Source organism: Pogona vitticeps, chromosome 1 (genome assembly GCF_051106095.1).
Source record: "Pogona vitticeps strain Pit_001003342236 chromosome 1, PviZW2.1, whole genome shotgun sequence".
Classification (NCBI taxonomy): Eukaryota; Metazoa; Chordata; class Lepidosauria; order Squamata; family Agamidae; genus Pogona; species Pogona vitticeps.
This window is the reverse complement of record NC_135783.1, coordinates 76,234,875-76,261,733: the sequence shown is the minus strand read 5'-3', so window position 1 is coordinate 76,261,733 and position 26,859 is coordinate 76,234,875. Positions and strand designations below refer to the sequence as shown.

Genomic DNA, 26,859 nt, shown 5'->3' with positions numbered 1-26,859 from the left:
ACAGTTACATTGCAACATTCAGAGAAGGGCAATATCCAACAGATAGCTAATTTCCAATTATTAATTTCCAATAAGAGATGCAGATGATGACACTTCTTCTAGGAATCAACAAAGAACAGATTCTTTAGGAAATCCTCTTTACTTCCCAGTTTCTTCTAAGCTACAGGAATGATGGGTAAAAAGAGATATCTAAGATCATATGAAAGAATAGCCTTTGGTTATTTATGAAATATTAACATATTCCTTTGGAACTTCACAGCCTCACAAGTATATTATACAAGCCTCCGTTTTGTATAATAGTTGGCCACTCAATGAGAGTCAGTTAATATTCGTTCAGGCACTGAAAGAATTAGAAAAGAATGAAATCAAAGGTAAGCAACTTATTTAAAATGCCTTTGTTTTCAAATATATTAACTGAAACATGTTTTCTTTGAATTCCTTAAGCTTAAGCCAATTATCTAGTTGCCATAATGAAACATGTGATGACATCATACAAATTTTTGATATAATTATTTGAAATGCATTCCTCAAATGCTGCTCTGAGAATATTTATATTGAAAGGTAACAATATGGGGATGGAGAGTATGTGTCATTTCTAGAAATTCCTATTCTTCTCAGTATTTGTGTCCTTTATGATACACTGAATGCTATCCTGAAAGCTCTTTGACTTTCAGGAGGAACTTTTTGGATTGCCGGGGGACTTCAGTTGAACACAGTAGATGATAAAGCTCTATTGTGCAAGTAATATTCCTCTGGCTGTTCTTAGGATTCAAACCATTATTTGTTCATTTGATTAAATGGATCTCTGCCATGAAAGTAATTTGAAAGTCTTCATATTTTTTCAGGAAGAAGCTGTCAAGGCAATCTGAAAACATAAACTCAGAATGATTTTTCATTCAAAAATACTGATATGCTATTGCACGTCCTCATCCCCCAAGTACTTGTCACTTAGTAGTTTCTAGAAACCTGAAAATAAAAAAACTTCAAACCTTCATTTCTTCATATTTTATAATATAAAACAACAGTGCCACCTAGGGTAGATTTTAGTTTATTATATTAATATTTTAGTTTTTTATATTTATTTTAGACAAAGTGGGGCAAAGCAATGTTTAGAAAGAGGCATTTTGTAGAATGAGATTACTCTGTCTTTTTCTGTAGTAAAGAAATAAAGAACACAGGCCCTTCTTCTGCCTCTTCTCAGAATAGTAGAGATATATTATATATGTTTAGATTTCATCAGCAGCCATCTCAGTGTGGGCAAATGCCACTGAATGGAGACAGATTTGGGCAGGCTTTCTCTAACATTTGAACCCAGGATGAAGTTTATTTTCGTTCTTGGTTGATCTTGAAATCCACCTAGGAAAACCCAGAATCCAGAATTTAACTGGGTAGTTGTTTCCCAGAAACTATATACTCCTGAGACTGAACATAAAAAGGACATCTTTCTCTCTCTCTCTCTCTCTCTCTCATTTGTTTCTAAGATCTAGGTGTGCAAATGAAAGTCAGGGGACTTTCTGTTTAGTTTCTAATTACAGTCAATACAGGGATATTTAGCAAGCTGGGATCCTTTGTTTCCTCTGCATCCGCAAAAGAGAGAGAGAGAGAGAGAGAGAGAGAATGTACTGAAAAAACTGCAGGCACAGCATCTTGCAAGGGGCAGCAGGAGGCTCTAATACTTCCTCCCAAATTTGGAGCATTGTAATACCCTATAGAAAAAGAAAATTACCCCAGCTGCTTGAACTACTCCACACTTGGGTTTCAGCATATGCAGTTTCAAAACAAGGCCAAGCACTGTGAATGTGTTCCACAGTTTTGAAAATATGGATTTAGATGAGCTCCCCACTTTCAGAGCTTTGACTGTTTTTCAGACCAGTCACAAAGTGTGCTCCATTTCTGATGCACTAGTTCAGATAGCCAGCCAGGAATTTGAACTTCCATGACAGAAAGGTCCACCCAGTTCCATTTGTTAGCAGGGTTTTGCTAAAACCCAAGACCCATGGGGTCGAAATCCAAGGATAGTCATTTCTAGCAGAGGTCTAGGACGTTCACAGACACTCTAGATGGCACTGCTGGCCCGTTGGCACACGTGGGTGCTATAAACCTCTGCAGGTACTTTCAATGATATCTAATACTTTTAGTTAGATCATAGTTAACATCTGAGTCATCATTGTTATTCTTTTTTCATATTTTTAAAATAATTCCTCTGACCAAATCCCTACTTACAGGGTTTAAAACTACTGGGCTGTGCTTGCTGTGGATGATGGAATCTATAGTCTAGCACATTTGGAAGGTAATTGGTTGAGAGGGGATATTGTAGCACTTGGGTTTGCTCTGCTAGACACTGGCCCTACGTTTTGAACTATATTATCAACACACAGTTGGTAACATAGTTACCGACCCTTCCTGCTTCCATCACAGATAGATATTGCAAGAGAGGAAGGAGGGAGAGGACAATACACATGCAGTACCCCCACCATAATTATTCTACACCAGGAATATAGATACTTTCTGTCCTGCCATTCCCGATGCTTGTCATGTTTGATAAGAGTGGTGTGTCAGGGGTGGTTTCTGGCTTCTTTTAGTCACTTGTTTCTGTTTTTTACAATGTTGGCTGCTGTTTTTGTATTTATTGTCAATAAGCAGAACCTTCACAAAAAGACTTCTCCGCTGACATTTTGCTAGCAAGAAAGGTTGAAAATACCTTATCTCTTTTTGCTGTCAGTGCCTTTTGCAGTACAACATCAGTGTTCCGTTTCCTCTGTGCAATTCTACACCACCACATAGGACAAGTGAGAATGGCTGCCACCTGCTTCTGTCACAGGCTCCACATCAGAAGTTGTTTATTCCACTGTTGCACTCCTGACAATCATTAAAATTACTCTCTCCCCCCTCCCCATTTATGAATGGGGCAAGAGAACAAATGAGGGATTTTGCACAACCCTATATGGAGAGTAATTACAGCTAGACATGGCAAACTGAGGTAGATGTAAATCAGAAAATTTGGTTGATTGTAGTTTTAAACTGCCTGATGACAAAAGTACAAAGAATGAATGAATTTTGTGCATGTATATTAGCTGATAACATAAGAATAATGCTGGATGCAAAAATGAGAAGGGAGAACATGTTATGCTGTGTAGCACCATTTTTGTTTCCATGTGACATGTGTTTAAAGAAATAAGCAGGAACATTAGTATCCTAAGATATGAATTGTTCCATATGTCTTCATTAACTTTTATCACTGGCTACCCATGGAGAATTTGTTAATATATCCATTAATCTTTAAAATTTAATAATTCACTACATAGTCTACAGTATCAGTTTGATTTATTATAACAATATACATTTACAATATAACTTTAAATAAAGAATCATATACATAACCACATTGTTCCTTTGAATTATACCATCAATATTTATTTTGCATGAATATTCTCTCTATAGTTATTTTTATTTACAGTGACTACTTCAATTTTAAGAATGATACTTGACATTATATCACTTTGCACTTACTATTCTTGTCCTCATGTGTATTATTTAATCATCGACATTGCTTTTGAAATAATAAAACTTATACTTCACTGTTTCTTACATCACATCTGCATATACAATGCTTTTGAACTCTTCAACAGAAACACAATAATAAATTATTTTTTACTCCTAACTTCTCAGTTTGAAAATGCAGCAAACTAAAGTAACCAGTGATTAAATTTGACTTGCAGGTTATACATTTCCCCCTTATTTCCAAGTTTTCTTTTTTAAGCCCAAGTGTGAATTTTGCCCCCATATTTACAGAGGAAACACTATTAAACATCCTAATAATGCAACCCATCACGTCAGTGATCTGTATATTGTACCGTCTTTTGACACTAGTGCACCACTGCATTTGCATTGGACCAATCAGTCTCTATTCAGAAGAATAAGTGGACAAAAAACTAACATTGGAAAGAGCAGCATTCAAAAACCAGTGGGTAAACAATGTTCCTGGACACTATGTCTGACTTTAGAAGTAGCATCCTTGAACAAAAGATTTTCAAAGAAAGATTCTAAGGTGAAACAACTGAGCAAGAATGCCTCAAGAGATTCAACCAAATCTCTCTTAATTTAAATACAGACAAGGATATTTTATCTTAACAACAACAACAACAACAACGATGATGATGATGATGATGATGATAATAATACATTCATGCAGATTTTTATGTATTATTACCCTACTGCTGTATTCATGCCATTTCATTCTTTCCTATCTCCATACCAGAACCAGTGTGTGCATAATCCCCTCAAACTGTGAACCACACTATTCAGTTATGTTGGATTTAAATAAAAAAAATTGCCCACCTTGGGTGTGTTAATCTGCTTATCTGTGCTTGAATTTACCTGTCACCCACCACTGACTTGTAGATAACCCTTAACTAATTCTCTATTTGTAGTCCCCAAGAAATATCAATAATATATAATGGCTAGTGATTGACCATAATCATGTCATACCCCTTCAATTTCTGTTACATTTCATCTTCTCTCTCCTACACAAAATCTAAATGTGTGTCTATAGATGCTACACTCCAGGCATTTTATTTTATTTTATTTTATTCCATTTTTATATCACATTTCTCCCAATGCAGAGACCCAAGGTGGTCCTTGAATTAATTAAAAAAAAAACCATAAAAACACAATAAATTATTGTATTAAAAGTAACGTGTGTTTGTTTTGTTTCATTTTGGTGCTGCAAAATGGTCTCTAGTTTATTATAGAAGCCACTACACTGGATATTCATACCATTGTAACTGCCTGCCACTCCAGTATCCTTCCCTGGCTTATATGGAGACATTGATGAATGATGTGGGAAGGATGAAATACAACCAATAAGTGGGGCAGCAATTGCAGATTATTGCTTTACTTTGTAGCCACACAGAGAGGGGAAAAACTACTCGCTCGAAGAGGCTTTATTTTATTTTATTTCATTTCATTTTCTATTTCATTTAATCATGCCAATTTCAGTAATCCATGGGACAGCTTTAAGGAAATGGATTCAGAATGAAGCAGATTAGCTGCTTGTGTTTGCCAGTTCAGCAGCAGACCTTCACACCTTCAACAATAGGTTGGGCTTTATTTTCCAGTTTATAAATCTATAAAAGAGAGACCATGCAAACCATCCCCATTTCCCCTTCCCCTGTTACCTCTGTTAATCCCTGTTGTTAATTACATTGTTTTTGTTGTTGTGTAAACACATTTGTCTGTGAGCAGCTCATCCTGTTGAGAAACATGAAGAGAATGTATTGGTTCTGAGTCCGGATATTCACAGCAATTTGGAAGGGCAAAAATCTGCAGGCTCTTCAAAAACCACGAGAAAAACAAAGGAAAAAACAGCTGAAAAGGCAGAAAAAACTGCTAAAGAAAAACCTCCCTCTGCTGTTAGACCAGAATCACAAGTAAGAATAAATAAATATGTTTGTCAAGTGAATATTAAGTGTTGATTTCTCAGTGCTTTGCATGATTATTTCTTTTATTTCTTTTGAGGGATGTGTAGGATAGTAGAGAAAATGTGATATTTTCATTGTTTTTCCTTTATTAGTGTAAAGGCTAAAACCCGGGGTGGGGGGTGGGGGAAACTGTGCTATTGTGAAATACTGTATAATGGAATGCAGAATGTTCCCCTCTTTGAGACCACATTATATAATTTTTAATTTTGGTCAACCAAATAATTTTAATACCAACCCCAATTTGCATTGCCAGCATCACAGTGGTGAAAGGCAAAATCTGTTGATTCTTGTACCTAATAAAACATTAATTCAGGCCATTCATAATCATCACCACTTCCCCCATCCCTGATAGCTCTTACCAGTTCTAGGTTCTTCTTCTGTCCCTTGTTGTGTAGAAATAATGTGCTTGCCACACTGCAGATTATTCGCTTCATTCCATTTACTTCAGGGGTGAGCAACACAAAGGTCCTGGGGCCACCCCACAGTCACCTTTTACCTTGAATTTTTTTTTAAATTAGCCATGTTTTGAGGAGAGCCTGGCAGCCCCTGAGGATTCCAATATGCCAGCTTTTTTAAAAGAAAGAAACAGACCACGAGAAGGTGCTTTTAAGCAAAATATTAAGTTCATTTTTCAATTAACAAAACCCATTGTAGTAACCTTTACATTCTATAACCTCTGGATTTTTTTTAAAATAACAAATATGCATATTAGCATCTTTATCCCTGTTCCCTTGGAAGCAGGACCCTCAAGTTGCCAGAAAATCTGAAACATGGCTCATGTCCCTATAGAGGGTCTACCATCCCAGGTCTGCTTAATATCCATTTAAGTGACCTGCTTCATGTTTTATTTTCATTACCTGTTTGAATCCAGATATTTTCCAGGTTAATTGCTCATGACCCTGGTAGGGCAGGGAATTCTGATTTTCCACAAGAGCCTCCTGGGTTGCCCTATCAGCTTCCTGTTGCTTCTTAGCAACTCAGGAATGATCCATTTTGTGGATGAGCTACATCTAGTGCTTCTCAAACACTGGGAAAAGATGCAGATGAAACATATTTGTAAAATATTCAGGTTGTATCCTAGTTAGGGGAAGAAAATCAAGACATTACTGGATTTTAAGCCAATGGTCAGTGACTATAAACAACAATTTGCCTGGTTCCTTGTGCAAGAAACATGTATTCTTCTGCAAATAGGCAGGGAAGGAGGAATTTTTAAATAAGAAAATAAGTAATTAAAAAAACCTTTCAGGCCTTGGTTGCACAGTTTAGCTGTACTTCTGGATTTGCTTCTGATTCTACATGCGCACCTGCACCCATTCCTGGAGAGGTGTGACCTGGCCACAGTAACATATGCCTTAAGTACACCCAGGCTGGATTAATGTAACATGAATGTAACATCTGAAAAATGTTCAGGAACTTTGGCAGATCCAAAATGCTGCAGTCAGTTTGCCAACCCCTTGTTACAGCGGCTTTTCTGACTGCCAATTCAAAGTGCTGGTTTTAACCTATAAAGCCCTAAATGATTTGGGTCCAAGCTATCTCAAGAACTGTATCTCCCTCTATCAGCCTGCCCGGGTGTTAAGGTCATTGCAGGAGGCTTGTCTCTGTGTCTCATCATCCTCGCAGGAGCACTTGGTGGGGACACAGGAGAAGGCCTTCTCTGTTGCTGTCCTTGACTCTGGAACTCCCTCCCATGGGAGGACAAGCTGACCCAATCTTTGCTGTCCTTCCACAAGCAGGCAAATACCTTTCTCTTCAGGCAAGCTCTTCCTTAGTGACAGACTTTCTGGGAGAGGGTTTAAGGCAAGATGGTTTGCATTTTGCTGGTTCTAAATCTGTTTTAGTAACGCTTCACTATTTGATTAATTCAAAAAAAAAATAGTGTTAAAATGGTCTTTTACCGATATAAGCTGCTTTGGGTCCTTTCTTAGAAAAGGCAGGATAAAATGTAAATAAATAAGTAAATTGGTGGGGTAAAAGGACACAGTATAGACAAGATGCTACTGAAACACTAATCATAGTTTACTTGCTGGTAGTGAGATGGATGTTCATGTGCTGTCTCTGCTTCCTGTATCAAATGTTGTTGGCACATTTAATCATTACACTGTATGTGGAGGAGGGGAATATTATTGTTGTTCCCTTTTTTGCTAACCATGATGAAGGGCATTTGTTCAGCTTTCTAACCATGGTTAAGAACACGTCAGTCTGGTGTTTAAACTCAGCATTGGACATGAACACAACAAAAGGCAGGATCTGCCATTAGCTGGTATGTGATAATTGTGTGATAATAATATAGAATGCTCCTTTCCAGTGATATATCAGCATCATACTTTAGTTGAGAGGCAGTAGTTCCAAAGCACTATCTGCTCTTGTTTTATTATGTTCACATTACTTTCAGCAATCTGATCCAAACAAGCCCTACTGGATCTTGCGCCTAGTTATTGAACAAAATGAGATAGAAGCACTGGATCTGAGGAAAGACACTGAGAGAGCAGATGAGATCAAAGCTATGAAGCAAGCTTGGGAGGCAGCAGAACCAGGAAGAGCTGTCAAGGTAACCAGGGCTCATTCTAGTCCATGTGCATTGAACATGAGAAGTTCTTCAAGCCAGCATGGAAGTGCCGTCTAAAAAGCCATTTTCCTGAAGTGATTTGTCAGTGTTAAACACAATGCCTGACAAGTCAGAATTGCTGTTGACACTAGGCTGGAAGATTGCTTTGTATTAATAACAATAGGAAAATAGTCAATGTATGCCTTGTTTTCTTCATATTTGCGCTCAAGTAGCACTGGTTGCTGAAGCAAGATCTGCATTCCAAAAAGGTAAAATGGAGAAGTAGAATATAGACTTCTCTTTGATTTGGGAAGATAGTCCAAACTTCTTGTCATGCTAGTTGTCATAATTTTACTGCTGACATAAAGCAGTGTCATAAGCAATTTTGATAGAACTGTTTTGTAAGATGTACATGCCAATCATTTTTGCACTATTAAACATATAAGGAAATTTTTGAAAATATTACAACTCTAAGCAGGTTTACTTAAACACAAGGCTTTAGTTTAATCCTAATTATAGTGCTTAGGATTGCACACATTTTCTTTGGGGGTGTTTAAAATGTGATTTTAATTTTCTTTTATTGGCTGAAATTTTTCTTGCTCAGCATAGTAAGTCACAACTATGGTAGGCCCAATGTATCAATGGAACATATAGAGGAATTGACTTATGAAATTCTAACCAATTTAGTGGGCTTACACTGTTGGGACATTCCGTGCTAAGCAATAGGATTTCAGCCACTGAAGTATAAATCTGATCTATTTGCAAAAATGATCTGATGCAGAATATTAATTTTTTACATAGAATGCAAAATATGTTTAAACATATGAAGTTAAAATGTCTATTGTGGATTCACATAATGCAGCTGCAGTCCTAAAAATGCTTATTTGGGAGTAACACACTGTTGAATTCAGTGAAACTTTCTTCTGTGGAAACAAAGATTGTACTAAATATTATTATAAAATTCCTATCCCTTTACATGAATCTGATATAGCTTATTACATTAGCTCTATAATTCTTAATTACAATTATCATTATAATCATCACTGAACTGCTGCATAGTTCAGTTCTTTAGGTCTCTGGCTGTGCAGCCAAAGGTTGGGAGTAGAGATGGGGGTATTCGTATACGAATCCAAATATCCCGCACAGCTGGACGTAATGAGGGTCCTGCCTCCTAGGGCCAGACCATTCACTTACACCTCCGCCGGCACCGCCAACTCTGCTCTTCCTTCCAATCGCTCCAGAGCTTGCGGGCAGCTATCCACTCACTGGCCTGGCAGGGAGACACATCTTCCCTCCTTCTGCCAGGAGACGATAGCCAACTGCGAGGTGCGGAGAAATTGGAAGGAAGAGTGGATCAGTCACTAGCAGATGTGTGAGTGGACGGTCTCGCACCAGTGAGATGGACCCTTGTTACATCCAGCTGTGTAGGGGTATTCGTATTCATATACGAATATCCCCCTCTCTTGGGAGTTTGGATTCCCCACTGTGCCTCCTTAACTAGTTCAAAGATGATAATGATTATATACTGTAGATTTTCAAGATATGAGGTACTCAGAAGTACTCCCTGCATCTGGTGGCATATTAGGCATCCTCAGCTTGCCCAAAGACAAGATGGCAGAGCACATAGCCCTTTCAGCTACACATGCTCTGGCCAACCTGGAATGGACCCACTCCATGGCCAAACAGTCCAAATTACTAAGTTTTACTAGATTTGCATTTAGCTTTGGCTAGTCATTATAACCTTTTTTCCTTTACCCATTCTGATGTTACCTTCCTTATTTGTTCTTATTTTTCTTTCTAATTTGAATCAGGTTATCAGTAACAGTATTACCAAATTTGTGAAACAATCAGTTATTAAAATTTGTCATTCCACTGCTCTTGTATCAGTCCAGTTCAGAATAATAGATAGATGAAAGGTTGCCTTAATATTCTTAAATGGGCATTAATATTACTGGAGAGTGGGAAAGAATATACTTTTGAATTAATGAACTAAGCTTTATTGTTGAAATACCATAGGTTATTAAGATTATGGTAGCAAAACCAGCAAAGAGTCTTGTAATGCATTGGAGACTAGGAAGTTTCATTTTATATAACTTTCCATGGCATGCAGTCCACAATCCATAAAAGGTTGTGTCAAATAAGACTTGTTAACCTTTAAGATGCCACTATTATTATTATTATTATTATTATTATTATTATTATTATTATTATTATTATTATTATTATTATTATTATTATTATTATTATTATTATTATTATTATTATTATTATTATTATGCTACAATGGAGTACAGACTGTCATAGCTTCCTCCTGGAAGTTACTAAGACTTCAAATGCTGACCTTATTATTAGTTTTTGGTAAGCTTTACTAACCAATTTTCATTTGCAATTACTTTAAAAATATTTTGCTTTAGAACCTGCATGTTTCCTTTAACTGTACCAAAAGATTTTTTATTATTATTTAACTATGAGCAGTTAAACAGTTCTTAATTGCACAATCTAAAGGGGAAATATTGGGCATCATCATTATTTTTTGTTTCTGTTGCTGAATGTTGTGACATGAATCATTCACCCATGCGTGTGCTTAATTCATTGACTCATCTCTCAGTTTTCAGGAAAGACTTCATCACTTAGTGAAATAATAAAGCTTCTTATCCCAAAAATCTAACATTTGCCAAATGTTATGTGTTGTTGTTGGTGAATAAGAGCTACATGCTACCTATACCTCATTCTAAACAGCATATGTTTTAGTGTGCCATCAAAACTACATATGTGTATTAGTGTAGCTAGGAATAATGGTCCTTGCCTTGTGGCAGTCTGTCCATGAAGCATGCGTTGCCTTTTGTGACTGACAGCAGCTCTCTAAGTGTCTTAAACAGTGGCCTTTCCCAGTGCCTGTTGCTTGAGCCTTTTAAGTGAAGACTCTGTGAACAAAACTAGAGGCTTCTGTATGTTTCCCATATGTGTCATTCAGGTTTGACTGATTGATTTTACTCCAACTTCCAGAATTCTCCAAGAATTTCCCAGGCAGAACTCTGGGAGTTCCAGCCCACAGACTCACCCCTATTTCACACTTTACCAATGCTTACATTTTGCTTTTCTGGGTCAGAGCCTGCTCAGCCTTGGTTCTTGCTTCTTGTTGTTACTGTACCAAAAAGAAAGTCGCTGTAATACTTTCTGGGAGTTATTGTTCTTGGAAGACACCCGTTGTAGAGCTGAAAGGGCAGTGAGACTATGACTTGGAGGAAGCACTGGCAGCTTCCCCCCCCCTTTTTTTTTAACATTAAAAACAGAAAGCAAGGCCCCAGGCAGTCAGGAATTGAAATTTAGGTTTCTATTGGTGCAGGTCTGTGGGCTAGAATCCTTCTCCTTGGAGAATTCTATGATTTGGAATCCATTCCCCCCCCCAAAAAAACCCCAAAATAAATGACATATCCCTACTTTCTACCACAGATCTTAGGTTGTGGCCATAAATGTCCAGTTGGAGCCCCATTATAATACAATACTGTCAAATATAGTGGGCTGTGGTGGTTTGCAACAAAGCAGAATGATCTTTGATACAGCTAAAATGTCTATAAGGTGTTGCACAGCTTTCACAGGCTCTGGTTTTGGAGCCTATCTTGGAGTGAAGGAATGAGATTTTGAACAGGGAAAAAGATTTTGGCACTTGGTTTAGAAACCATGTTGCTTTTCTTCAGACTGCTTCAGGCAATCAACATTCCAATCAGTACTGAAATATAGGTGGCCCTTTGTTGCCTATGATGGGAAAATCAACAGATGGCTATGATTTTGAAAGATAGTGGGGGAAGAGTTGGATGAAATTTACAGGCATGATAGGGAGATGAGGTCTTAAAATATTCAGACAGATGGTTGTTCTCTCTCTCTCTCCCTCTCTCTCCCTCTCTCTCTCTCTGTTTGTGTGTGTGTGTGTGTGTGTGTGTGTGTGTGAGAGAGAGAGAGAGAGAGAGAGAGAGAGAGCAAGCCTGCTACTGCACCTGATGCCCTAAATCTGTTTGCAGTACTAATCCAAGACTGGACCAAGTTGTTTGCCAGTGTCTGGTCATCAGAACCCTGTTATTGGCTTTGAGAGTACCTTCCAAACTAGCATACAAATGGGAAATTATTACAGTGGGTTTCTGGGTTGGTTTGGTAAAATCTAGAATCTTAAAATTCACATTGATACTTTGAGTGAATAATATGTAAAATGACTTAGTCATTAATACAGTTTGCAAATGATTTTTTTTCCACTTATTTGCAGTAAATTTCTTTCCCCAGGCTGCTCAGGAGCGTGTGCAGTTTATTAATAAATTGATGAGGAAAGGTTTGCTTGAGTCTGAGGCTGAAAGTGTCAGCACTCCAGTGGGTTCCGGAGGAACAGGTAAGCTCTCCGTTCTGGAGAAGCAGACTTTTTTTTTTTTTTTTGCCTGCAAAACTCTTGAAGAAAGGTTTTGCAGATGGAGGACCTTCATGAGCAATAAGCAGGCACTCTCCTGCTCGAGTGTTGTGGCGGGGTGATGTGTGCATATATGTAAGTTCCTACTCATATTCATGGTAGAGATGTGTTCATATACATAAGCCATGCCTCTAAATGGACCCGGCAGTATTAAAGAACTTTGCAAGCTGGCCATGAAGGTTTGAACAGGACTCTGTATGAGCATTCAGTTGGAAACACTTATAGAGGTCCTGCAATTAGCAACCAATTCAGTATCTTAAACATAAGTAGTAGGAGCCACTGATCCATATTTTGACTGTAGCATGGAAGGGGAGTTTAATTATTTTGTCCTGTGGTAAAAATCCCTTTCCTGCTTCTATACAAAGCTCTCCCATGTTGGACACTATTATACCTGGCTATTGCAGCAACCCTCATGGATATTGAATAGCAGTCTCAGACACATTTTCTTGGGAAAACAGCATAGGAAAAGGACTTAAAACTACCACCCAGAATTTCTAACATATTATCATCTTAACATATCATGCATTTAACATACTGGGAAAAATTCTGTTATGTAAAGTTACATTAGCATAACCTGGATCTAGCACTGAACGTAATTAATTTTAAACTAATTGAAAGCTGTTTGTTCCCCTCTTTTAGGTTCTGAGGCTCCTTAGCATTCCCTTCTCCCCAGAGAAGCCTTTGGTAGCCTTGGGATGGGGTGCGGGAAGTCTTAATAGTCAAAGATTTCTGCCTGATCACCATTGGCAGGATTGGAATGACCACTGGCAACCCAGTAGTGGTTTTTGACACTTAATGCCCCCTCCCTCTATCCTAAGCCTCTCAAAAGGTTCCCCAAGGTAAAAGAGAGCCCAACGGAGCCTTGAACCCTGAAAATGGGAGATAGGAAGCTCAATTTAAATTGAATGATTCTGGCACCAGATCCAGTTTACACCATGTAACTTTATGCCAGCAGGATTTTGTCCATTGTCTAACTTGATCCTCAGTAATCACTGTGAGCACTTTGGTTGTGCATGACAATTTTTGCCACAATGAACAGTCTTCTTTATAAAAATAGAGGCCCACGTGCACTCAAAATTCAGATATGATCACAGATGCATAAATTAATTAGGAATGGAACATGGGTATATGTCATAGAATGATTGCTTTTGCACCTCCCCATAAGGCCTCTACCTTGACAGGAAATGATGTAGTGTTTTTCCCCATCAGGAATCTTGACCATAGTCAAGTCCCATATCACAGCAGGGAAAGGTGTTCTGTCTGGCAGCCTTATCCTGCTTCCCCAGGTGTTTTTTGTTTTGTTTTATTTTGTTTTCAGTCTTGAGCGAAGTGGTAGGACAAGGAAGTAGCACTGTCAGTAACATGTTTTTTGGTTGACATTGGATTGGGTTGGTTTGGGTGGTTTTTGTAAGTGGGTGGTTTCTTTTGTTTTGTTTTTGTTTCTGAGTGCCCATATAGAAAAAGGAACACTCAGACAAAACCAGTGATATGTAACCATGTTAGCACCAAACAAACTCAAAAAAACCTATGCTGACATGATACCTTCATGAACTAACAAAAGCTTAGGCATCCTTCAGTCTCGAGAGACTATGGTAATGTTCTTTGTATCAAGGACTTGGAACAGCGTCTAGTGTGCCTGAAAAGGCCAATTTGAGAGTGACAATCCCTTCCACACTGAAGACAAATACAATCTGTCCCCTGTCCAGCTCCCTGATTTTGCTGCTTCTGGGACTGCCTCTTTGCCTCGGCCTGCTGTCTCTTCAAATTGGGAGAGGCCGTGATGCACCGCCTGACTCCAGGCTCAACGGTCAGATGTCAAGGTTTCCCATCTGTTGAGGTCCATTCCTAAGGCCTTCAGATCCCGCTTGCAGATATCCTTGTATCGCAGCTGTGGTCTCCCTCTGGGGTGATTTCCCTGCACTAATTCTCCATACAGATCTTTTGGAATCCGACCATCAGCTGTTCTCACAACATGCCCAAGCCAACGTAGACGTTGCTGTTTCAGTAATGTATACAATTATATGCAGAACAGCTTATTTGTGCCTTTTTGGTTGGGCTATAAAGGTATTACCTCAAAAAGTCCTCATCACTTTTGGAATGAGCAGAATGAACAGATTCAGGGAGAACCTGCAGCACCTCCTAGCTTGCCAGGTTCTACTAGTTAGTAGGACAACTATGACCATGTGAATCAATGAGTTCTGAGGCTTTCCCACATCAGAATCGGAACCATTTGACAATACAAACCTAGCTAGCAAGAACCTATCAACAATCCTTTTGACACAAAGCCACAGCAAGACAGGAAAATAAACATCAACATCCATTCACAGCTATTAGCTAACTTCATAGCACAGGGATCAAAGGAAACTTAGGAGGCAATCTTTAGTCTTGCTTTGAGATAAAGGATCCCATACATGCAATGCTGAGCTGGGACTATAAATGTAATGCCCATCAGATGAGCAAAATTTTGCTGACTCATTGAACAGATCAAATTTGCTAATGTTTAGCAGAGAATTTATAGTATTATGAGGAGAATGCTGTTCTGCTTCCAAACTGATGAAACTACTTCTTCCTCTTCCACCTACTCCTCTTCTGCTTCCTTTTCTTCTTTTTATTGTTATTGATATGCCAGGCCCAGCTTCTCCTGTTTCTGAACAAATGGTGTCCCCTCCAGTTGCTACTGAAACAAACTTAGCACCTCAACGGAAGGAATGGGAGCCTCTGGACCTTACCCCTTATATTAGGTAAATTGAAATGGCATTATACCAAATGAGATCAATATAATTTTTAGAGGAAAAGTCAACACTGTAAAAGTTTAAAAATATTTGTAACTATTTATCTATCTCTGTATTCATATATTTGTGCCTTTATAATCGTCGTTGTTGTTGTTTAGTCGTGTTCGACTCTTCGTGACCCCATTGACCAGGGCACGTGAGGCCCTCCTATCTTCCACTGCCTCCTGGAGTGGTGTCAAATTCATGTTGGTTGCTTCGCAGACACTGTCCAGCCATCTCCCTTCATGGATTGCTGCCTTGTCGTGGCGAAGGGGCTTGAGTAACTCAGAGAAGCTGTGGGCTATGCCGTGCAGGGACACCCAAGACGGACAGGACATAGTGGAGAGTTCCGACTAAACGCAATCCACCTGGAGTAGGAAATGGCAATGCCACTTCAGTATCTTTGCCAAGAACGCCCCATGATCAGAAGCAAAAAAGCCTTTATAATGGGCAATATATATTTATTTTCATGCTTGGTCTAGCACCTAAGTATTTCATGTGTACAAAGCTATAGAGACAAGAGTGTGCAAGGATGTCAAAGTCCTAAAGTAAGTTCTTACTAAGGAGCTCTTTGATAAGAGATGTGTCTTTTACCCTCAGAAAAACACTGCCCGAGCCTGTGCTGAAGAATGAGTCTATTATTCGCGAGCAAGAGATGCGTAAGACAGAAGAAATAAATCTCTTTCGACAATTTCGAGAGCTGGTTCTGGAACACAGACAGCAGGAACTGATGGCTAGGAATCAATTGAAGCAAAATGTTCTTGAAATGTATGAAGACCTACAAGTAAGTCCATATAATTTTCCTAATTGTATCTGGTGACTTTCTTCCCTTAATCATGATTACCAATTATATTTTGGCTTGGTAATTCTTACCAGTTGGTATGCTGCTCCACAGTTTCCTAGATTTTCCCTTCCTTGTCTTTCTTATTTTATATACCACCCATCTAGCAAAATTGCTACTCGGCAGTGAACAGCAAAAATATAAAGAGAACATACTGTAAATTATGATATCCACTGTAAAAACAGTGAACTATGCTTACAAATAAACAAACACAATATTTATAGACAAAAACATTGTTATCCAGGCAACCTGTGGAATCTAAACCACATTGTCATTTAGGAGAGCCTTGACTGATTAATAATAAAAAGAATATGCTGCGAAGACGATTCCACTTAAAGGAACCCTTCCCAGGATTTCCTAGATTTTGAGCACTCCCAGGTTTACCATTCCCGTCTCTTGGGGTCATTCTGACACCATGTAGCTTGCCCAAGGCCATAGAGATGGGTTCTTCTCCTGCAAAGCACAGTGTGGAATCAAACTTCCAGCCTCTGGCTGTACAACCAGGTCCTCCAACTCAATGAGCTATGAACCAGGCCTTAACCAGGTGTTGTTACTTCTTATTTGTTTTCTGTTAGTATGGATTTATGCTTTAATTGCATTTATTTTTATTTTTATTTATTACTCTTACCCTGCCTTGAGTGCCCTTTCCTTGGCTGAAAGGAGGATGTAAGCTTAAATCAATCAATCAATCAGTCTTGTTATATAAATCTCTTGTAGCTATTCTCAGATTCTTCTAAAATTGTTTGTAATTCTAATTTACAGTTAATTTATTTAAAGAGTAAGTACTGTATATATAAGGTAGTATTCATGTTACTGGGGTTTTCTTGGAGTATACTGAAATTGTTAAAAGATAATTGTTCCAACTTATAATTTTAAAATCCAAACAGTTAAGGAAAATTAATAGGTAAGGGAGTATATCTGTATCTGTATTTCACTTTTTGGAAGTGAATCACTTAAAATATAAGAGAGAGAAGTTGTCTTGGTTTATACCTGAGGAATGATTTTGCATGAGATGGATATATTTGTCTTTGGATAGGCATCCTTAGATGAAGCACGAGGCAGGGTTCTCAGTGTCCGGGAAGCATACAGAGCTAAGCTACTAGAAGCCGAACGCTTAAGGCAAGAAGCACTAGCAGCTGAAGAAGCTGCCCTTCGAGCAGAACAAGAGAAGAAAACACCAGATGTGCAGAAAAAAAAGGGAGGAAAAGGTAAAGGGAAGAAAAAATGATACATCTGAAAGAGCAACTCTACAAATGACCTTACTGTTCAGAAATTAGTATCTTTTTTTACAGTATTGTTCAGAATCGATATCTGCAGCATTGGATGATACAATTCTTTTTCAAAGTGTTGTTTTGAAGTCCATTTAGATATGCCTCATCCTTATTAGCATGATGTCACTGATTTTAAAGTGTTAAGGTTAATCTTATAATTAGTTTTTGAATATATATTTTACATGTTAAAGACAATAAATGTTTACAAAGAAATTGTAAATTGCATGTGTTTCACTATTTTCAGCTGCTTTCCAGATTCAGTTAGAATTAAAATCAGAAAAAAATATGTAGTGGGGGTGAAGAGAATAATTCCCAGCTGCTACCTTCTGTATACTCTGTAGGACAAGAAAATGGGTGTACTGTGAAGCAAAAAGAAAAAGCACGCTACTTGTGTATCACCCCATAGCACTTCAAGCATTCTCTGGGTGGTTTACAAGTTAATTATGGAGGCTACACATTGCCCCCCTCCCCCAAGCAAGCTGGTTACTCATTTTACCAACCTCGGAAGGATTGAAGGCTGAATCAACCTTGAGTCCGCTAACTGGGATTGAATCCCAGATTGTGAGCACAGTTTTGGTTGCAGTACAACAGTTTAACCACTGCACCATGAGGCTCTGGTAATATAAGCTGAAGCCCTAGTAATACCAGCTAAAATCCTTAATTTTGTTTTATTTTCTATGGGCCAAGACTTGTACCAGCAGCTGATTGCTATTTTGCTGGTTATTTAGCTACAGATTTTACAGACCAGGCCTACGAGTCCCCATGTTTGTAACTACGGAATAAAAAGGCATAGTTTTGAATCTAGCAGTCTTGTCACTCCAGAGCTCCAGATGTGGAGAGAAGCAGAAAAGATTAAAAACCAGTTTGACTAGATGTTGAAGCTACAGGACCTGTAGTTAAAGCTAAATTCCAAGACAGTCTGGAAACATGAAGAATCAGCTTGAAGTGTGGTAGTGTGGTTCTCATATGGTTTCACCTCAGAAAGGACAAAATCACTTGTCTCTCTTTGCCCCATTGGCAAACGCCTGCAAGTCATAAATTCCCCATTGCCCTTTATTGAAGCCTAAGGCTCCTGTTTGGGCCAAGAGCAGAAGCACCAGGAAATATAGTGATCTGTATACAGTATAAGAGGCATGCCATGCAAAAATAGAAAACTGAAGCCACATAGTATTAGCTAGTGGTTAAAGGAACCATTAAAGGTATCTGTTTGCTTTTTCCGGGTGCTTCTGCTCCCCATCAAACAGGAACCACAGGCTTTTGAAGACTTTAACATTATGTTGCCATCTGTGCACAGCATCTGGGAAGCATACAGAGCCATATTCCTGATGCCATGTGGATTTTATACCATGATATCTCTTGTTGCTCCTGTTTTAGTGGCCAGACTTCCCCATTCCACCCATCAGAGTGACCACTTTCTCAAGGGAGTGTAGTCTATTCTCTGATTAGACCAGACAAATGTCTTGTAATAGTTTTCTTCCCAAAAGTTCCTGTGACATTGGTCCTTTCTTATCAAAACTTATTTTTGCACAGATAGCCTGATAGAGACAACTGCATAGTTTTTTGCTGAGTCATTCTGAAGAGGCGATAGGAAGCTTTTGCTGACTTTGCACAGTACCAGTAAAAAGCATCTCTCAAGCTGCTGAAAAATAATGTTAATACATTGTTTCTAAATGCTTGACTGTTCCAAGCCTGTGTACTTTTTTTATGATATTTCAAGGCTCCTGCAAAGAACAACGTTCATTTCTTTTTCAAACATATGAATGCTTTCCCCAGTGAGCATCAGTGTATATGGCATGTTGTGTCTACTCAGATACTCCATGTGCAGGCAGCTAGTTTCAAAGATGATTTGGAAAGTTTTCCAAGAAATGCAATGCTAATAACTACAGAAATAGCTTAATGTGTCAAGACAAGTCTGATTCATGTAGACTGGAAGAAAACCAAGAAAAATAATTCCGCTTCGTAGATTTGGAAGATTTTAAAGCTTTATTAGAGTTCTCTGCAGTGACATAAATATTAGCTTCCAGAAGCTTTCCTACATTATAAGGCTATTCTTGTGGCTGTATCGCGTAGACCATCTAGGACAGTGGTCCCCAACATTGGGCCTCCAGATGTTCTTGGACTACAACTCCCAGAAGCCTTCACCACCACCTCTGCTGGCCAGGATTTCTGGGTGTTGAAGTCCAAGAACATCTGGAGGCCCAAGGTTGGAGACCACTGATCTAGGAAACCTGAATAATCTCCTACAGCAGCCTTGCAGCTACCCTAATCCCTCTGTTCTCTGCCCCTGTACAAGATTTTCTCCCACAACCTCCCTGGATTTGGAGGAATAAAGAAAGAAAAATACTGATGAAAGATTACGGTTCTCACACAGGGAATACTTGCTAAATTCTTAATTCTCATTTATTTAAGTTGTCTTGACTTGATGAGACAACTCAGTATGGAACTTTCAGACTCGCAAGACTCCTCACATCCAGGTTAGAGCAAGACAGGGAATACTGTACTTTTTTTTCTCTAACTAAGGTTCCATAATTTGTACATGTTCCTTCTGCTCCAACTTACAGTTGTTTTTCATTGAGAAGCAAACCATGCTTCCATATAGCAAGTATACACCTGATTGATTATTTAACTGGACATAGAAGCAACCTCTGAGGCGTCTGCTCCTTAGAGATCCATGCCACAAAGCAGCCACCAGTATCATTTTGCACTTTTAGCATTAATATAGTTCTTGTACAATTTTGTAAAGAGCTCTTATTCTTTTCTTGTAGGACAATGCCTTATACTGATTCAAACCATTGATTTATTTGGACAGTACTGCAAGTTTTGATTGGTAGGGATACTCTTGATTCTCAGGGAGACTCCTAGCCCTACATGGAGATGTTTGGTATGCCCTGGCAGTAATGGGAACCCAAGTAAATAACCAAACCTGATCTTGCTTCTGAAATCAGACAAGATGGATATGTTCAGAGTAGGATAATGGGACAAATATAACCAGTACAATTTTTAGATTTACCTTACACCAGGGAAGGGAAACCTCCAGTCCACCAATCTAAAACAGCCCATTAAAGATCAGAATCTGGCCTGTTGCAGGCTCACTGTTGACATCAGTCCCTTCCAGAAGGCTAGATTGTGCAGACTCTCCTCAGAGATTAAAAAAAAAGTATTTCATTACACTTGTAAGGCAGTTCCGCCCATTAATTCCCAGTCTACCATCTAAAGCAATAAGAACACTTTGTCCTGCTGTCAGCTGATGCCAACTTGACCTGGGGTTTATCTAGTTCTTGAAAGCACCAGCTGGCAATGGATTGCTCCAGCTTCTTCTCCTCCAGATGAGGAGAGAGGGGAGAAAGAGCAATTTGGATGACAATCTGAAGAGATTCTTAGGAGCCTTACCTAAGAGTGAATTACTAGTATCTTCCTCCATGTATTGGAAGGGGAACAAGGAAGTAAAATGAAGAACCCTCAAACAGTGCTTCCAAGGCTTCTGGAAATGCCTACTGAGAGTATTTTGGTGTCCCATTTCTCCCTCCTTGGCAGGGGGATGGCAGAGCAAAGCCTGGTTCCCAGAAGTCCCAGATGGAAAATCTCCTCTGGGGTCTTAAGTGGGGAACCCTAAAATCAGGGTACTTCATATTCTGGTGTCAGGCCAGAAGCCATTCTGATTTTATCTTACCTGTGGAGAACTTAAGAAGAAGGAAATGAAACCACACTCTCCTTTTCCATTCCAAGACAATATCAGGGAAAGAAGCCTTCTTTGACAAAATGGACTTGCACAAAGAGAACAAAAATAACACACACAAAATGTGCCACAAACAATAATGAATGAAGAAAGGTTTTCAAGGCTTTTTAAAGATTTCCACAAGAAGACATGAAGTGGGTTGCAAGCTGAGCTGGAGCAGCAATACCTATCACAATTATTGACTACAGCAAGATTCTCAATAGCAAGGTCAAAAGATACAACGCAAATTCTAAATTTTCTAAAACAGTTCCAGAATGCATGGGGATCTGATTGGCTTCAGCACTATGGTGCTCAGTGAGCACACTTTTATATTTGCAGTATTTTCCAAGGAGATTTTACTCTAGGTTGACAACAAAGGATCTTATGGTATTGGGCCTTATAAAGGGAATTCCTTTTCTAAAGCAGTTCACCAGCCTTAGAAACCTGGGCATCACCTTCCTGTTTCACTAGACATTTGATGAATATTGAGAGATTATAATAGTTTAGCTGGTCTCGTTTATTATTTTGTAAGCTGCTGGTATGTTTCAGCTGATTTTATACTATTTAAAATATTCTCAGGTTGATTTTAGTGGAAATTAATATTACATTTTTAATTATTATTTTAGCAATTATTTATTTCATTATTTTATTCACATTTATTTCCCCTATTGCAATGTTTCTGTGTTTAGTCTGTTTGTGTTAAATATGTAAACATTTGTAGGGGCTGCGATGTTTACAGTATAGTCCTATTCATGTCTACTCAGAACTATAATTGATTACAAATAACTCCAACTCCTGAGTTACTGGCCATAGAATTGCAACCTTAGTCAACGGCAGGGCAGTCCTTAACCCTTCTTAGTAAACAATGATACTGGACCTTGCCAGATATACAGAATTGTGTGGCTCCTGGAATGATGGAGTTGAGGGTGGAACTGCCTTTCCCCCCTGTTGTTTAACCAGTCCCTTAGTAGTACTACTAATATTTTCAAAATGCCATCTTTAAAAAGAGTGACGCCTTTTCTATAATTTTGCCTCCCTGTTACATGTTTGCCATGCCTAAAAACAAAGCATAAATTTTAAATAACAGAATGTTATCTAAGATACCGCCTTAAAAGACGTCATCTTTTAGGGCAAACATTCACACAGTAGCCTTCGGAAGAAACACAAATGCAGTACAATACAATTAAACAAATCAGATAAATAGATTGGGCTGATATATAATCAAAAATAACATATAGAAGCCATGAAACGTGAGTATTATCATACAATAACATATATCCTTCATATGTGCAATCAAGTATGATTTCTTACATTGAATTACTTCTTCGGCAATATGAAAATTATGAAAAATAATGCACTTTTCCTAACCGTTGCAGGAGGAGGAGCTTTTGTTATTGCTTTCTCTCAGATATGAGATTTTGTAACGATACAGTGGGCAGAAATAACCTGAGGAAGAGAACTGGTGTTTTTAGGCTAATAAAGCAGTAAGTCCTAAAAAAGCCAACACAGAGAGACCTAACAGAAAAGAACAGACAAGTATGAATTGGTGAAAGAGGACTTCAGATGGACACACTTCATGTATGGAATGGCTTGTGGAATTCACATTCAGGCTAAATGGCTGGCCTCAAGGCAGCATGAGCCATCCATGCAGAAGATGGAAAACTCAGGAAAAGGCCACATGGCCATGGAAACAATACAAATGCAGGAGCAGGTGATACCTTTAATCGACCATTAAGAATATAAAACAAAAAAAAAATGCAGAGAAGGCATGGCTGGTCAATACAGCAGAGCTTAGCCAGACAACAGTCATGCTTCCCTGTCACATATTGGTAAATGTGGGTATTTGTACAAAACCTAGAGCATTTCCATAAGTGATCCGGTAAGAACAAGTGTGGAACACTAATTCAGATTGTGTCAGGCCCTGTATTTAATTATCTATTTGTATGCTTCACAAAACCCTAGCAATTTAATGATACTTGCTATTTTAAGAAAAATGGATGAAGAAGGGAGGGTAAAGGCTCTCATCAGAGAAAGAAGATGCTAAAAAGAAAGGAGAAATCCAGAACAAGATCAAGGAGCATCCATGCTGAGCAAAGGAAGAAAATGAGAATGACATCCATGCTTGAAGGAAGTTCAGAACATCAACAACAACAGAATGCCTGTTCTATGATCTATGCCCAGCCATGGTCATGTTTTCCTCTGCACATTTAATAAGCATGTATTGAAGTACACATTCCTAATCACACTGGAAACATCCACCCATGGGAAAAAATATTTTAAAAAAGCAAAGCAAAGCGTGCTGCTTATATACCGCCCCATAGTGCTTCAAGCACTCTCTGGGTGGTTTACAAGTCAATTATGCAGGCTACACATTTAATGTTTTAGTCTAGTGTTAGTTTAAAACACGTAGGTTCAAAGTTTTCACAATAACGTGTTTGCCTTTTACTGCTCTTGTTTATTTTATATACCATCAAAGAACACTATTTTCCATTCCTCACAATTGTTTAGTTCAATAAACTTTAAATAATAAACCATGTTCATTATTTGTATATCAGAGGCAGTTTCTTTGCCAAAACTAGATCTGTCACTGACCTGATTCACTATATTTATGTTGACATTCGTCAAGGTTTTTCTCTGTACACAGCTAGAGCCTTTTCAAAATCATTGTTGCAAACATTTCATGACCAAAATGGCAATGTCTTGGTAGTTCTGGAATCTGATTTGAGATGTTCTTCTCCTTTTCCTTGTATTCTAAAAGAGTTACAGTACATTCTTTTGGAGTCACCACAGAAGGCCTAAAAAGGAGGGGGGAATATTGAAAGAAGAGTTGGTTGGTGTACCTCTTTCATCTGGAAGTGTGCTGATGTTTTAGTGTTTATACCTGCTTTCAGGTACCCGGTTCCCTCAAAGAATTCACTGGATGTGGTAGCTTCAGTGCATATTGTTAGCAAGACTTCTCTGTTTACAATACAGTACTTGGTGAAAATACTTCCAGAGCTAGATACTATACATATGCAAATGACTTCTTGTATTGACATGGCAGAGGATTCTGTGGAAACACAATATGGATTCCAGACAGTACCAGGTTTAATCTACTTTGGCATGTAAAAAAATAATCCATTAGGACAGCATAGTAACAGTCTTTCATAGAACAAAATATGTAGATGCCAAGTAGGCCTGTCTATGAAAAACTTTTTACTGTCTCGGAGCATAATAAAAGTTGACCAATCTCAGTCAAACAGAATTGCTATTAAAAGCTTGCTTTTTATTGTTTTATTAGTTTTTACTTGGACACTAAACCAGTTACGTTTTTGAGTCAATTCAGTCTGTTTGACTGGGAGTGGTTAGCTTTTAGGCCTGTATATGTTTAGCCAAATACTTCATTTAAAAGCAATGTGCTTAATTAGTGATCATAATGGACAGGCTCTCATTTTGGATAATTAAGGGTTCCCTGACTCACTGAGGGGTCCTGTTTGCAGCCTGGTGGCAAGAGAGCAAGGGGCAATGATCAAATGGAGGTAGCAAGAGTATTGTTATTATTATTATAATGCCATTATACATAATGTTGGTAAGGCTGCTCCTGGAGTATTGCATACAGTTCTGGTCACCTCAAAAAAGACATTGTAGAACTGGAAAAGGTGCAGAAAAGAGTGACTATAATGATGACTGGGCTGGGGCACCTCCCTTATGAGGAAAGGCTACAGCGTTTGGGGCTCTTTAGTCTAGAGAAAATGCACCTGATGGGGGACATGATTGAAACATATCAAATTATGCAGGGGATGGATAAAATGGATAAAGGAAAGCTCTTTTCCCTCTCATGCAATACGAGAACCAGGGGATATCCTCTCCAATGGTGTGTTGGGAGAGTGAAAACAGACAAAAGAAAATATTTCATGACCCAGCGTGTTGTTAGTCTGTGGAACTCCTTGCCACAGGATGTGATGATGGCATCTGGCCTAGATGCCTTTAAAAGGGGATTGGACAAATTGCTGGAGGAAAAATCAATTGCACGTTACAAGCCATGATGGGGATGTATATTCTCCAGGCTTAAAAGGAAGGTACCTCAAAATGCCAGATACAAGGGAGAGGTATCAGGAGACAGGTACTGTATCTAGTTGTCTTGTGTGCTCCCAGAGGCACCTGGTAGGGCCACAGTGAGATACAGGAAGCTGGACTAGATGGGACCTTGGCCTGATCTGGCAGGGCTCTTCTTATGTTCTTATGTGGCATCAGTGACCATTCCCAGGGGCCTCTGTGGCTCCCAGAAGACCCTTTGTCCCAGTTAGCCAATCAGGATGAGGATGCCCAGACTCTTAACTAAGACCAGTCAGTGACTCACCTGACTTGGGGGGTTAAGCATTCTGTCTTCTACCCCATATGTCACCAGTTGTGTGGTACCTGTAGCATCTGCCCAGGTCATGAATATTCATATGCCATCTGCATAGACCAATGGGAGTGTTGGAGGGGCGGAGTCATGAGATATAAGAGACTCAGCAGGAGGAGAGGGAGTTAGAGAGTTTGGAGAGAGAGCTGAAGAGTTAAGAAGTGGTTTTGGGGAGTTTGGGTTGGAAAGTGGTGGTTGAGACTGGATGAAGGAGGATGTCTGTTAAGAGTTAACAACATTGCTTGAAGTATCTAGATCTGTAACAATAATCAATTTTTATTTGATTCTTTTAAAATGACATATGGCCTGGACCTCAATTTTTAATAATAGGTAATGTTGATGTAATCAACTGGTGGCAGCTGAGGGGCAGGTAGCATGAGCTCTTAGTTTGGTGAAACAAGCAGGGCCATGTGGAGATCATGACAGTACCCAATACTCAAGCAACGGTAGTGTCATTAGCTGGCAGCTGGGTTAGCCAGTGCCTGAATTTATTGACCAGTGCTACTGTTTATAACCCACAGAGTTGTTGCCATTTATTTTCCATAAAAATGGATATGGTGAGAGGGCTCCCCATGAAAACTAGGTGACCAGGCTGCCTGTCTGAGTTTACAAAAGTTTTCAAAAATGCAGAATGAAGATTTCACATAGATGGGTAAACCACAACTCTGTTAATATATTTTCTTTAATCTATGAGTGATACCCAACTATCAACAATTTTTGGCTCCATTTAAGGTTTTGGCATTACTGAACTGTTTGCTTTCTTATGTACCACAGGAATTTACAAGTGCTTCTTAGACAAGAGACAAGAGTACTAAAAGCATTGGGCAAAACCTGAAACTATAGCAATTAGCCATGCTACACTTTCCCTAACTGAACCAAAGCAAGACATTAAAATCATGCTCATCCTTTGCTCATACCTAATGAGTATATAGACAGAGGAAAAGAAGGGAAAAGAAGAGAAACCAACAGTTTCATACTAAAATTAGCAAAAATTAGGTTACCAATGATGCAGACTGCTGGCTTTGTGCCATGGCCAGGTTTCTAATAAATGCAGAACCAAGAAATGTTCCCTTTTATTTTGTTTTGTTTTGTTCTGTTTTATTTTATTTTATTTTCTAATTACAACTCTATAAAGATAGCAGCTAGAGGCTTCTGGTCACTGTAGTCTGACAAGTAACTTTTTCAAGCTCTAAATAAATGGCATCCAGCCACTTGTAAAACTCATGTTAGATTTCTGAGGTAATTATTTATTTATCTGAAGCATTTTTACCCCACTCTTCAGATGCAGAAGGCTCCCAGAATGGTTTAAGAAAGATCAATAGTAAGATAGCCTCTGCCTTCAGGCATACAGCTAAAGACTATCTGGCACATTACTTGCTTTCAACTTTCATCCACC

The 26,859-nt window shown here is 38.7% G+C and overlaps 1 protein-coding gene across 3 annotated transcripts in view; it reads left to right on the top strand.

Moving 5' to 3' along the window:
- ADGB (androglobin) overlaps positions 1-17,584 on the top strand; it is a 90,014-nt gene extending 72,430 nt beyond the window's left edge. For all 3 annotated transcript variants that reach the window (XM_072995615.2, XM_020810415.3, XM_078383272.1), the window contains 7 exons: positions 260-371; positions 5,245-5,429; positions 7,876-8,031; positions 12,304-12,406; positions 15,111-15,222; positions 15,853-16,036; positions 17,130-17,584. In XM_072995615.2, coding sequence (XP_072851716.2) covers positions 260-371; positions 5,245-5,429; positions 7,876-8,031; positions 12,304-12,406; positions 15,111-15,222; positions 15,853-16,036; positions 17,130-17,321 — 1,044 coding nt within the window. In that variant the 3' untranslated portion in view covers positions 17,322-17,584. The remainder of the gene's footprint in view (positions 1-259; positions 372-5,244; positions 5,430-7,875; positions 8,032-12,303; positions 12,407-15,110; positions 15,223-15,852; positions 16,037-17,129) is intronic.
- The last annotated feature ends 9,275 nt before the right edge of the window (positions 17,585-26,859 follow it).